Raw genomic sequence first — 13,617 nt, 5'->3', positions numbered from 1 at the left:
AGTACAACGTAGCAAGCCGGACACGCGTCTCGTTGAACTCCCTGTCTTTCGTTCCTTCCCTACTTCCTCCTTATTTTACAGTATTTCTCTTTCTCGTTCGTTCCACCCCTTTTCCTTCCTCTATAGCCCAACAGCAACACAATGAGTTTTCGTCTAGACACTTGTTTGTCTAGCGTGCCTGCCTAGCCGATTGGTTGCAACGCTCACCTTCAGGCCTTGGATACCAGGTTTCAAATCCCACATCGCTAATAGATGTTAGTTTCCTTCTTTCTTGCGGTTTATCTGCGTTTCTATCTCTTTCTATTATATTTCTGTCTATCATTTTTTTCGTTCTCTCACCCACTTCAACGCCATCAAAATCTTACGTGAAAGTAAGAGCACTCACCACGTACGAAATAAAAACCGCCAGAAAGATCTAGTGGTGACTGCCGACCTATCAAGGGATTAAATCGGGGTGGTGGTCACCGCAGTTTTGGTGGAAGCTGAAATGCTTGAGGCCCACGTACATGGATTTATGAGCAAGCTAATGAATCCCAGGTGGTCGAAATTGGTAGAACACTCTACTACACTGTGTCTCATAATCGAATGGTGGTTTGGGACGTTAAATCACAACTATTATAACATATTACCAGTGCAAAATCACAGCACAGCTCAGGCTAGAAGTCCTCGTTATGACCTTTCTTGAAAACACATTTCAATTTATATTAGACCGTGCATTGTAGTCGTTAGTAAATGTCATGCAAAAAATTTGAATATGTGTGAGCTTCGCCTTGAACAGCTGATGAGAATTGCGTAATCAGGGCATATGCACACCACCTTCTCGAATGCTAGCCTTAATTCAGGAAACAAACATCTGTGTGTCAAAGCATACTAGAACGCCTAGTGCGAATATAGGAAGGAAGGAAGAAAGGAAGGAATGAATGAAGGAAGGAAGGAAGGCAGGAAGGAAGGAAGGAAGGAAGGAAGGAAGGAAGGAAGGAAGGAAGGAAGGAAGGAAGGAAGGAAGGAAGGAAGGAAGGAAGGAAGGAAGGAAGGAAGGAAGGAAGGAAGGAAGGAAGGAAGGAAGGAAGGAAGGAAGGAAGGAAGGAAGGAAGGAAGGAAGTGTCTGGAAACTGTGGCACACATCCACGTTGAAGGATTGGCCAAGAACCGGGTAGTTCTGACCAAATACAGTTAATTTTTAAGCTCTGGGTTTTCAAACTCTAAAAAAGGCAAAAATTAAATAAGAAATATGCAATTAGAAAGAACGAATACAGAAAATGAGGCAGATTATTTGACCAACAACAATAGGTAAATGAAATATAGAAGCAATTTAAAAACGGTAATTTAGGAGTAATAATTGGTTCTACAGTATGAATCTTTTTGAAGCTTTAGTGAACTCCTGCAAGGCATCGGCAACTTTCCCGTCAGTGAACCCCAGGGACAAAGCCCCCGAAGAAAGCACATTTTGAGCGGTCAACTCCAATCCTACGAGACGGAAGTTCTTTGGTTCGTTAGTTGTTCCTCAGAGTCCTGGCCCAGAGCCCACTACGCTACATCTTTTTTTTTTTTTGCGAATCAGCAAAGGCCCCACTATATACGATTGCACAAGGCAACACGTGAACCCACGCAGTGGCTCACTTTGTTTATGCTTTTGAAGGCGATAGTCTTGTTGGGATATATACGCAAAACTTTCGGTGTATCTGTCGGTCTGCCTGTAGGTGTCTGTCCTCCGATTCAGCCACCCGGCAAAAGTCTTACTACGTTGATGTTTTTACAGAGGGTTGTCTTCGGATACATTACGCAGAAATTTTCGTCTGACTGTTTGTTGGTGTCTCTCCAAAGATTCAGCCACCTGGCGAAAGTTTATATCCATCCATCTTTATCTGGTAGCAGCGTTCATACTTGCAAACAATGTCAATCAAGAAGCAAAAATTAGTAATACTTCTGGCTTAACATCAGTACGTAAACATTAGCTAGTGTGTTTTTTATTTAGGAAATGCATACATACTTGAGTCTGTATATCGAAGTGTTTATGAATCTCCACTGACAATGTGACGCTATGAACGAAAAAGGTGTTTCCTACGCTTGGCTAAAACAACTAAAACGACACGTGACTGTCACGTACCAGTAGCCCTTCGTTCTAAATGTTTCGTTTCTTCACGTTACTGTCAGATGAAGCCATATTTCACGCAGCGCTCACTGATATTCTAACTCAGGACGTGAAATACACGCTTCATTTCCTCTCTAAGACAGTATCGTCTTTTGATGTCTTTTTCAGGGCAGCACGCAGATACGCGACAATTTTTTTCTCATCGTTGTATTACGATTTCTTAATGTTCAGTCTAGAGTAATCAACCGAAAGTGACCATATTTGAGCATCGTATTCGAATGCACCCTTTTCATGTGTACTGGGTTATGTCTTTCTTCTCGCTCCTAAATGGAGCGTCGAAACCAGCAGACACCACATCGGCTGAAGATGCAGACAATGCGCCGAGGGTTGACAGCACGAAGCTATAAAACGCAAAAAGGTTATGTAGAACGCAGCACTTCACATCTCCTGATCACTTGCTTCCTTCTTGTTGACTTCTCAACGCCCTTCTATGTAAATGAATCTGTCGTTCGTACCAGCACTTCTTCTCTCTGAATTGTTGGACAATGTATCCTACGATGGGAGCCAGAGATCAATAATGATACCTGCAGGAGCCGTAGTCCCAAGAGCAGCCAATAGCATCGCATGCGTTATCAAGGAACAACTTTGCGGAAGTGCAAAGGAAGGTATCGAGTTCAGAGCTGTTTCGTGTCTGAGTAAAAGGTAAAACGGTTAGTACCAGTAGCATTGAGCCGCAAACATTTGTACGCGAGCAAGCCCCAGTCATGGTCGGCTGACACAGGTTTCGCAAGGATAACTGTCAGGGCCTGGTTGCTCTGGATTTGCATCGGTGCTGAAGAGTAGATGGAAGTGGGCCATAACGAGAGAAGATACGAGCTTCGAGAAAGATGCTTCTTGTGAGGAATCTGAGTTAAAAGGTCGAGTCTTGCTTTTGCAAGTCTGTGAGAGGCGCAGCAGTTTTCGCGAAGATTTATTCTAATAGGATAGTAATAGCATGAGTGCTCTCGACGTGTTTTTCGTCGCCATCGCCGCCATGTTTTGTACAGAGTTTAAATCGATAACATCACCCAAGAAACCAACGTTCTATCCGCTACTAGAAGCACGAGCGAAGTCTAGCACGCGGCTGAAGCATAGATCAAACGAGCTGGTCTATCTCAGTCTCTCAGAGAGCGCATGGAATAACGTATCCCTGCGAGCGAGGCGTGCCGTCAAATGCTGCTCAAGGAGAGAGAATGCAGCCTTCCCGTCTTTGCGCAGCGTGAAGAGAAGAAGAAGAGTGCGACGCAATAGCAGCATGTGGGGGTTTTTTTTAGGTTGAATAGCGTTGTTGGCTCACACGCAACAAAAAAAAAACAAAAAAATTGCCCTGAATATGCGTGTTACAATGCAAATTTTGTTGAAAGATGATAGTGTTGCGTCTGGAGAGAGTGAACAAAACGTTTGTTTTGATGTTCTGTGCAAGAAAATTGATTAATGGTATTCTGGATGCGCGGTGCTAGAGTGCCTCGATTGTGTAGCAGAGGTGAACGAGTGCGTTGTAGCACGTTAGACACGAGCACCATCTGGCAGTTATCCTCGAAAACGAAGGTGTGCGCACCTGCGGAGAAAGATGCGCGCTTTTTTCGGAGGTGATAACGTGCTGAACGCAAAGCGATGGGCAGGTGGCACCACCGTGTCGTGGTAGCAAAGCGTTGGAAACACGTTTTTGAGCATCGCGTTGCACTTTCAGTGCAGCGTCATAAACGCTAGTTTTTGTGTGCCTCTTCAAGTATAAAGGCAAACATACAAAACATCGACGTGCTGTTATGGCGCATTAGATATACGCAATAATTGCTTTTTAATTGACAATCGCACAACTATGAACGCTGAAGCTTGAGCAATATTAGTGGGCGCTGCGGATGGGGTCGGCCGTTTAGAACCGTTTGAGGCATCGGTAAGGGGGGACAAACACACAAATGTACAGACAGAGCAAATTTTTTTTCCGTCGGAGGTGCCCAAGAAAGACTATCGTCTTTGAAAAAGGGCTTTTAACAACTTGCCTAATTTTCCACGCTGATATGTTTGAAGTTTGTTGTAAAAGCACGGTCACGATTACTGGCACGCGCCTTTTTTGTTGTGTCTTTGTGCTGTAGTGCGTGGCAGTTTCCTACGCCATACGTATTGTTGCGTGCTCAACTCATTAATAAATATTTCATAGAACAGACAAGCATACATTCAGCGACTAAATGAACTAATGGCTGAATAATTGAACCACGTGAACACGCAGCTACGTGCCCCGCAGTGAGCTGGACTACGGCACGCTCGCCTGCCTGGCTAGCAACCCTGTGGGCGTGGCAGCGACCCCTTGCTTCTTCTCGGTGCTTGCACCGGCGCCAAAGTGCAGTGTAGTCCATCCGGGTCCTCGGCTCGCCTGCATCACAGCGTCACCACTCGTCAACGGTGCCTCCCTTGTCGTCCAGCTAAAAGACCCACAAGGAGTGCTCCGGGCTTCTCTCAGATCAGCGCAGCCCGTGATTCTGGTAGTATGCCGTTCTGAGAATAATTAGTGTTGCCTGTTTTGTTAACACGGGATAGTTTTATGCCGGGGACCACCAAAACTTCTCTGACATATTTCCGTCACGTATATGTCATTGTTAGAGTTTACATGACCAGAATTCAAAGATATAAACCAGAAGAAAAAAAGAAAAAGAAGTAGCGGAGCGGTAACAGGTAGTGTTCAACGAGTGAGCTCCCAGTGAAAAGAGAGGAAGCGCGCCAAACGCCAGTGTTGATGATGACGACGACGATGATGACGATTTGTGGCTTTGCCCCTTTTTAACGGGTGATCACATATAATGTGTTATAGCCTGTAGTACTGCATTGAGGCGCGGCCCTCTAACGGTCACTTATTCAAATAGAGCACGCGATGCCGAGCATGCCGAGTGTGCGGGCGCAACAGCGGCGTACCGTTTGCGTGACTTCATGGAGAGAGCGCAGCTAGAGTAGAGTGTACTAGAAGTGTTGGTACACTGTAGCTAGAGTGCACTCCATAGCAGCTGCGGGTGTACAAATAGAGTGTATTGATGTGCTCTCTCAGGCTGAAGACAACCGCGTTGTCTGATACAGCCGTAGTCATTACTGATGTCAATCGTCAATGCACGCACTACCACGCGTGGATTCGGAGCCTTTCAGTAAAAGCACTTTGTGCTGCGCATGCCTTATCAAACGCAAAAACATTCATTGATGTTGCCAGTTATAAGTTTGTAGGGCCGAATCACAACAAATAATCGAACGTTGCGCGCCTAAAGGCGTTGCAGAACGTAATGACCCTTACTACTAGCGTGGCTTCTGGGATCCTGGCTGCGGCTGAGCGGGGCGCAGCTTTTTAATTCCTGAGACGTGCAGACATCCCTATTCACTTTGATACTTCGTGGGTGTGTAAGTGTGGTTATTTATTTATTTTACACCACATACCCACCAAAATTTTCAACATTCATCAGCAGCGATAGATTTGCTGACGTAAGAGCTTTAAGGTCTACTCAGTGTTTAGCTAAATTTTGAAGCGATTAGGATTCGCGCGAAGGTTCCGAGGCTGCTTTTTCTGTGATTGATCGATAGTCGGATATATTCGTCTTCATGTCATCTTTTTGAATGCCTATTAAGCATATGGCTTATTAGCCATTTATTGGCAATACAAGCGAAAGTGTGGTAAGCGTAAAAATGTCGTTTGGCAATTGCAGTGGAAACCGCTATACCCATGCGATACTTGAATTTTTAGGAGCGAAAATTCTTAAGCTCTTACAATGTCCGTTTTCGTCGTCGCAGCTCCCCGTCGGACCAGAACACAAGTGGCAATATGTACAGTAGCGGCCACGTCTTTGTAGAGCACGCGAGCAGCCCGTTTTCGCTCTGCGGGGCAAAACCTTGAAGCAGTATCGGGCTCTGACGTGCTCAGCCTGCCAAATAGGTCACGCGTGCTCCTGTTATACAACTCCAGAGCCCGAAACTCCCTCAAGGTAGGTTTTGACCAGCAGAGCAAAAAGCGGCATCCCGCATGCTATACACAGACGTGGCCGCGGCTGTACAGTGCATAGAGCGTTGATAGTCCACACACGACTTGAAAATAGATCGTACTCTGTACATTCATCCGTGCATCCGTCATTCCGTGTATCTCTCCGTCCTTCTGTTCGTGCACGCATTGTACCATCCATCCTTACGTGCGCTAGTCTGCTCGTGTATCTGTCCACCCGTCCGTGCATCTGTCCATGAGCCCATGCTTGCATCCGTCTATCCGTGCGTGCATCCGTCCGTCCACCAGCGTATCTGCTTATCCGTGCATCTGTCCATCCGACGATGCGCGGGTACGTCCATCCGCCCATGTACATGTCCACCTGTCCAACCACCCGTCCGACCACGCGTGCGTCCATTCGTCCATCCAATCGTGCATTTCTCCGCGTATCTGTCCTTCCGTCCATGCATCCATCCATCTGCATATTTGACCGTCAGACCGTGCGTTCTTCCGACCATCTGCCCATCCTTCATACTAGTAGGCGACTTCGACGTAGGCATTGTGTACCATAGAAAATTCCCTGCATCATCATCATCAACTTCGTGTATCTGCAGCCATTTATTTAGCGCCGCGAATTCCACGTGGAAGTTATAGGCTGCATATGGTACACAAAAAAAGCGTTCATTCAGGGAGGTAACTTTCGGAAATGTTTTCACCAGATAAAAAAGATATTTTATTTGTCGTTGTTCAAGAAGAAAATACAACTCGGAATGATTATCTGCAGTTCTATGTAGCCACGACACTATTCATTATCACATCTTTATGCATAAATTGAATACATCAATAAATAAATTAAAATACGAAAGGAGGAAAGAAAGCAGGTGCCAGGGAAACAAAAGTATGACTTTCAAGCCCACCTTAAAAATAACACCAACTTTGTGAGAACGGGTGAAACGCAATAAAACCATTTGGCATCCACTCATATAGCGTAAATCACGATGATTATGACGGGCAACAAGTTGGCAGGTACTGCGTGCACTTTTTTAACAAAGCGTGGCGTGGGGTAAAACACAACCAACGTGCGAGGCGATGCGGCGTTGATTTTTGAAAGAATGCCACACTCTCAGCAGGGCTGTGCAAGTGGAGGCACTCTAAGCGGTAATATGCAGGATTAATGTCTATAGATAAAACAAGTTCCGAATGAAGCGACACCCTCTCCTTTTGTCCGCGCTTATTTGCCTAGTGTGCCACCTGGAATGTTTCAAACTTACATAAAGAAAGAGAATGTTTTGGTTCAGTTGCTACGGCGAATAGATTTGAGTGAAACAAAATGAAAGGTAATTAGCCGTAGTGTAATGAAATATTTGTTTGAATAAAAACGGTAGAACACAAGAGCAAGCGGGATGCCTGTTAACTGGCAACGTTGTGCATTTCTATATTTCACACCGCTAGCTATGCGTCTTGGATCAACTGGACAGTTCTCCGAATGTGCTTTGCTCGTGCTTATGATTTGGCACAGTGAACGAGCTTCGTGGCAGTGATCACAGGGCGAGGCGTTGTGATGAAAGATCACAGCCAGCTTGTGCACACGCGACAAAGAAACCATGGTCAGACTAGTACGAACGCTTGATTAGCAGCTCTGCGATAATGGTTTTGTAATGGCCTGGGCGCGCACACACTATATATATATATATATATATATATATATATATATATATATATATATATATATATATATATATATATATATATATATATATATATATATATATATATATATATATATATATATATATATATATATATATATATATATATATATATATATATATATATATATATATACTTATGTGTGTGTGTGTGTGTGTGTGTGTATGCGCGCGTCCAGGACATTAAAAAACCGTTATCGCAGAGCTGCTAATCAAACGTTCGTACTAGTCTGACCATGGTTTGTTTGCCGCGTGTGCACAAGCCTGCTGTAATCCTTCATCACAACGCCCCGCCCTGTGGTCACTGCCACGAAGAGCTCGTTCACTGTGCCAAATCATAAGCACGAGCAAAGCACATTCGGAGAACTGTCCAGTTGATCCAAGACGCATAGCTAGCGGTGTGAAATATAGAAATGCACAACGTTGCCAGTTAACAGGCATCCCGCTTGCTCTTGTGTTCTACCGTTTTTATTCAAACAAATATTTCATTACACTACGGCTAATTACGTTTCATTTTGTTTCACTCAAATCTATTCGCCGTAGCAACTGAACCAAAACATTCTCTTTCTTTATGTAAGTTTGAAACATTCTAGGTGGCGCAATAGGCAAATAAGTGAGGAAAAAAGGAGATGGTCTTGCTTCATTCGAAACTTGTTTTATCTATAGACATTATTCCAGCATACTACCGCTTAGAGTGCCTCTACTTGCACAGCCCTGCTGAGAGTGTGGCATTCTTTCAAAAATCAACGCCGCATCGCCTCGCACGTCCGTCGTGTTTTACCCCACGCCGCGCTTTGTTAAAAAAGTGCACGCAGTACCTGCCACCCTGTTGCCCGTCATATTCGTCGTGATTTACGCTAGATGAATGCCAAATGGTTTCATTGCGTTTCACCCGTTCTCACAAAGTTGGTGTTATTTTTTAGGGTGGGCTTGAAAGTTATACTTTTGTTTCCCTGGCATCTTATTTCTTTCCTGTTTTCGTATTTTTAACTTATTTATAGATTTATTCATTTTATGCATAAAGATGTGATAATGAATATTGTCGTGGCTACATAGAACTGCAGATAATCATTCCGAGTTGTATTTTCTTCCTGAACAACGACAATTAAAATATATTTTGTTATCTGGTGAAAACATTTCCGAATGTTACCTCCCTGAATGAACGCTTTTTTTGTGTACCATATGCAGTCTATAACTTCCACGTGGAATTCGCGGCGCTAAATAAATGGCTGCAGATACACGAAGTTGATGATGATGATGCAGTGAATTTTCTAAGGTACACAGTGCCTACGTCGAAGTCGCCTAGTAGTATGAAGGATGGGCAGATGGTCGGAAGAACGCACGGTCTGATGGTCAAATATGCAGATGGATGGATGCGTGGACGGAAGGACAGATACACGGAGAAATGCACGACTGGATGGACGAGTGGACGCACGCGTGGTCGGACGGGTGGTTGGACAGGTGGACATGTACATGGGCGGACGGACGTACCCGCGCATCGTCGGATGGACAGATGCACGGAAGAGCAGATACGCTGGTGGACGGACGGACGCACGCACGGATAGACGGATGCAAGCATGGGCTCAGTGACAGATTCACGGACGGGTGACAGATACACGAGCAGACTAACGCACGTAAGGACGGATGGTAAGATGCAAATGCACCGTTTGCCCCTAGCGCTTTGTCAATGGACCTAAAGGAAACATTCATCAACAAAATATGCATGTACTTTGTTTGGAAAAGCCCTACCTAATTTCCCTGAACATTGACGTGTCCAATGGCTTGATCAATGGAGGGGTGAGTTCACTGAAGCACATACAGATGGATTAAAGGGACATTATAAAGCGTATCTGGCTCCAATTTCACTCTGAAGCACCAAGAAAAGATGCTTGCATTAACGTCAAGAATATTCGGCAAGTTGCTACTGCTGTCATGTCTGTGAATTGAAATAAAATTGAAATGCAGACCGTCACCTCCACTTTAGACAAATAAACTCAACTCGCTGCCCCAGATGAGCTGTGGTGACGCTTGCGCCATTAAAACAACACACGGCTTCATCATCACTACAGCGTTGATCTCACCGAGAACATTGCGCACTCGCACCACGAACTTCTTAATGCGCAAGTTCCTTGACGTGCGCCTACAAGATGGGTCAGACATCTTCACTGCCGACTTCAACCTCAATGTACTTTGATGTAAATACTAGAGGCTAGACGCATTTCTCGACGCCGAACTCAGACTTCACCTCCTGTAGGACGTCACGCATTCAGCTCTTCACACCACCACTTGTTTAGGTACTGGATTTACTGCATTACCATCCTTTCAAGCACAATCAACGATGTTCACTAAGTGTTGTACGGTTCCTGAATATCCTAGCGCTAAGTCGTATAACAGCCCGATGTGTTGCTATAGCATTCATTGCCACGACCTCGTGCCGAAATTGTGACTTTTTTTTCTGGAAAACTACACCCACTTTGACAATAGTGATGCCTAGTAAGTTTAGTGTGGTGCACAGAACTTTAAAACAAGTGAGAGTTCTACGATTGAGGTGTCGCGAAGTAGCGAGTTCCCACTCCTTTATGCCCCCTTTTAAGTGAATCGAACTGGCTAGCGTGTAATGTTAATGAAAGTGCGTTCATTAAACTCTTCAGTTGTATCAAACAAATATTTGTCACAACGGGAATGCACTAGACGGGCGTTACAAGCGCTTCTGGCATTTCGACAAAAAAACGATAAATAAGTTCGCTTCGCCGAGCCACGTAGACGCACGTCGATGGCGTTGTATGAAAGCGTTCATGTGAAATGTTTCTTAGCTGCACTTCACGATGTGCACCATTTCAGATAGCGCGAGCGTTGTATACGCCGGCAAAATTGTTTTCTCTTATTTTACTGCAACCCATAATTGTTGAAAAACACACGTGTCGCATTCAACATGCACCGCAAAGCAATCTCAGCAAGCTTGACACCAACTGCAACGCTACTTTTCTGGAGTTTATGTCTTGACTACGATTTTCTCTTTCGTCGCGGCGAGAACTCTGTCAGGGCCATAAGCTCATGCGTGCTCGTTTTGAACCTTTTTCACAAAAATAAACAACACCAGCCATTTACAGTATGGCACGCAAAGAGTGCACTAATTACAGACGAGGATTGCGGAGAAAGGGGGTGTAAGTGAGAGAGTGAGGAGGACGGCGTCGAGAACAATGAGGGACGTCACCTTGAAAACTTTTTATCCGGGAAAATTATGCGGAAGAGCACAGCAGCGCCTCTAGCGGGAGCAATCGCACTGGCTATGCTAGGTAGTCGCAGAGAGTCAATATACAGCGACTCGAAGGCAGCTATGAAGGTCTACTAAACAGGGATGGTAGCCCCCCAGGCCCTCCGCATTCTCTAAACTATCAAGAGTATTACGCCCCATTCTTTCACTTGGTTTCTCGCTCACCTGGGGTGAGCTAACCTAACGTTAGGGCTAACGTTAGGGCTAATCCTAACGAGGGCGCACACGAGGCCGCGCGAAGGCTTACTGACCACGCCGCCTCCACAGTCCCTCTGCCTTGCTGGGAACCCTTACTGACGTTCAATGAAATAACAAAGCACGTATATCTGTCAAGACGGGTATTCGCCCTCCAACACCCTGCCTTGTGCAGGGTGCAGGCAGTTACCCTTACACTATTGCAAGCCAGTGCGTATCCTAACCATGCTGTTCTTCATGTCATGTACCATTAACAGTATCCAAGTGTAGATTGCCCCGCCTTTGGACTGTTAGCAACATTCAACAATGTGTTGTGGGAATGTTAAGCCATCAGCTCCGCCTTTAGCGAGGACACATGGGCGGTGCTCTTACGCAGCCCCGAACCTAACGATCAAACCCAGGTTGTCCCGAGTGCCCGTTAACGGGCCGCCAAGCTCGGCTTGACGGGCCGTACGTGGTATTAGCTGGATGGCACGGTGTCTCCCCTGCGTCTTCCCAGGACGAAAATTAAGTTTTAATCAATCAATCAATCATGAAGCTTGATGAGCAAGCTCCTAAATTAGTACAGGTGAATAACTAGCCAAGCTAAAACAAGTGGTCTTTGTTATCACGGACTGTGATATGTCGACGCGATTTCTGTTCTAGCTCTTGCTTATTCGTTCACCAGCTTTAAGAAATTTGCACTTTACACTTTGCACTTGACGACGTTAGCTTGAAGGATATCAAGCACACCTAAAAAAATGGCAGCATATCCACGGAGTGAATGATGGAAAGTGGGGGGAAGCATTCGTCCATCCATTCGTTCTTGCTTCCGTCCGTCCATGCGTCCGTCTGTGTGACCGTCCATGCGTCCGTCCGCCCGTCCGTGCGCACGTCTGTTCGGGCGTCCGTCCCTGTGTTCGTTCATGCATCCGCCCCTGCGTTCGTTCATGTCTCCATCCATGCATCTGTCTGTGTGTCCGCTCGTCCATCTATTCAACACTCCAAGTAACACCATCTCGCATCTTTTCATCATATATTCCCCATATAGAAGCACTGCCATTCAGCGGACATTCCAAGTACTAAATGAGAGGTGGCACACGCACACTTTCTTACGGAATGCGCTTCCGGTCTACTTCACACCTTTAACCATCTCGAGTTCATGGTATGTACTAGTTCACTGTATTCATGGTACTGCGGCCCAACGCTCGCTAAATCTTTCTAGAACCAAGGAGGTTATGCCCAGCGAGTATAACGTAGCAACCTTTTCCTGTCAGATAGTGTTCAACGTACATGCCAATGGCTGCTAATGGAAAATGAGAGGCAGGAGAATTCGGCTTCTACTTTCTTACGGCTTGCGCTTCGTATCTACATTCCACCTTTAACCACCTCAAGTTCAAGGTATATACTAGTTCACTGTATTCATGGCACTGCGCCTGAACGCTCGCTAAACCTTTCTAAAACTAAGAAGGTTACACCCAGCGAGTATAACATAGCAACTGTTTCTTGTCAGATAGTGCTCAATGTAAATACCAATGGCTGCTAATGGGGATGGCAGCGTGCGCGTCAACTAAAAGCCGAATGCTCCTGTCTCTCATTTCCCATTAGCAGCGATTTGCATGTACTTTAAGCACTATTTTTTGTTGTTCAACAACACGCAGAAGAAATCTCTCACCGGCACCACCTTGGAGGACAAAATATTATACTTGTTACATACTACAACGGCTACGAGGGAGTAACGGTTGCGGTGAATGGTTGTCGAAAGGTGGGAAGTAGATACGAAGCACAAGCCTTAAGAAACTAACAGCCGAATTCTCCTGTCTCTCTTTTCCCATTAGCAGCCATCGGCATGTACATTGAGCACTATCTGACAGGAAAAGGTTCCTACGTTATACTCGCTTGGCGTAACCTCCTTGGTTTTAGAAAGGTTTAGCGAGCATTGGGCCGCAGTGCCATGAATACAGTGAACTAGTATATACCATGAACTCAAGGTGGGTAAAGGTGGGAAGTAGACCCGAAGCGCAAGCCATAAGAAAGTGTGTGTGTGCCACCTCTCGTTTAGTTGTTGGAATGTCCGCTGGATGGCGGTGCTGCTATAGGGGGAATATATGATGAAAAGATGCGAGATGGTGGTACTCAGGGTGTTGAATAGATGGACGAACGGACACACAGACAGATACATTGATGGACGCATGAATGGACGCAGGGGCGGATGCATGGACGAACGCAGGGACGGACGCCGGAACAGACGCACGCACTGACGGGCGGATAGACGCATGGACGATCACACAGACGGACGCATAGACGGACGGAAGCAAGAACGAATGGATGGACGAATGCTTCGCCCCACTCTCCATCATTCACTCCGTGGTTTTTCTGC

General features: G+C 45.6%; 1 protein-coding gene across 1 annotated transcript in view; it reads left to right on the top strand.

Annotated features, from left to right (window-relative positions):
- LOC119172936 (nephrin) overlaps positions 1–13,617 on the top strand; it is a 210,235-nt gene that overhangs the window by 194,757 nt on the left and 1,861 nt on the right. Inside the window, exon 8 of the mRNA XM_037424077.2 lies at positions 4,359–4,611. Coding sequence (XP_037279974.2) covers positions 4,359–4,611 — 253 coding nt within the window. The remainder of the gene's footprint in view (positions 1–4,358; positions 4,612–13,617) is intronic.

The sequence above is a fragment of the Rhipicephalus microplus genome, chromosome 4 (assembly GCF_043290135.1).
Source record: "Rhipicephalus microplus isolate Deutch F79 chromosome 4, USDA_Rmic, whole genome shotgun sequence".
In the NCBI taxonomy this organism is placed as follows: domain Eukaryota; kingdom Metazoa; phylum Arthropoda; class Arachnida; order Ixodida; family Ixodidae; genus Rhipicephalus; species Rhipicephalus microplus.
This window is presented reverse-complemented; position numbering and strand designations above follow the sequence as displayed.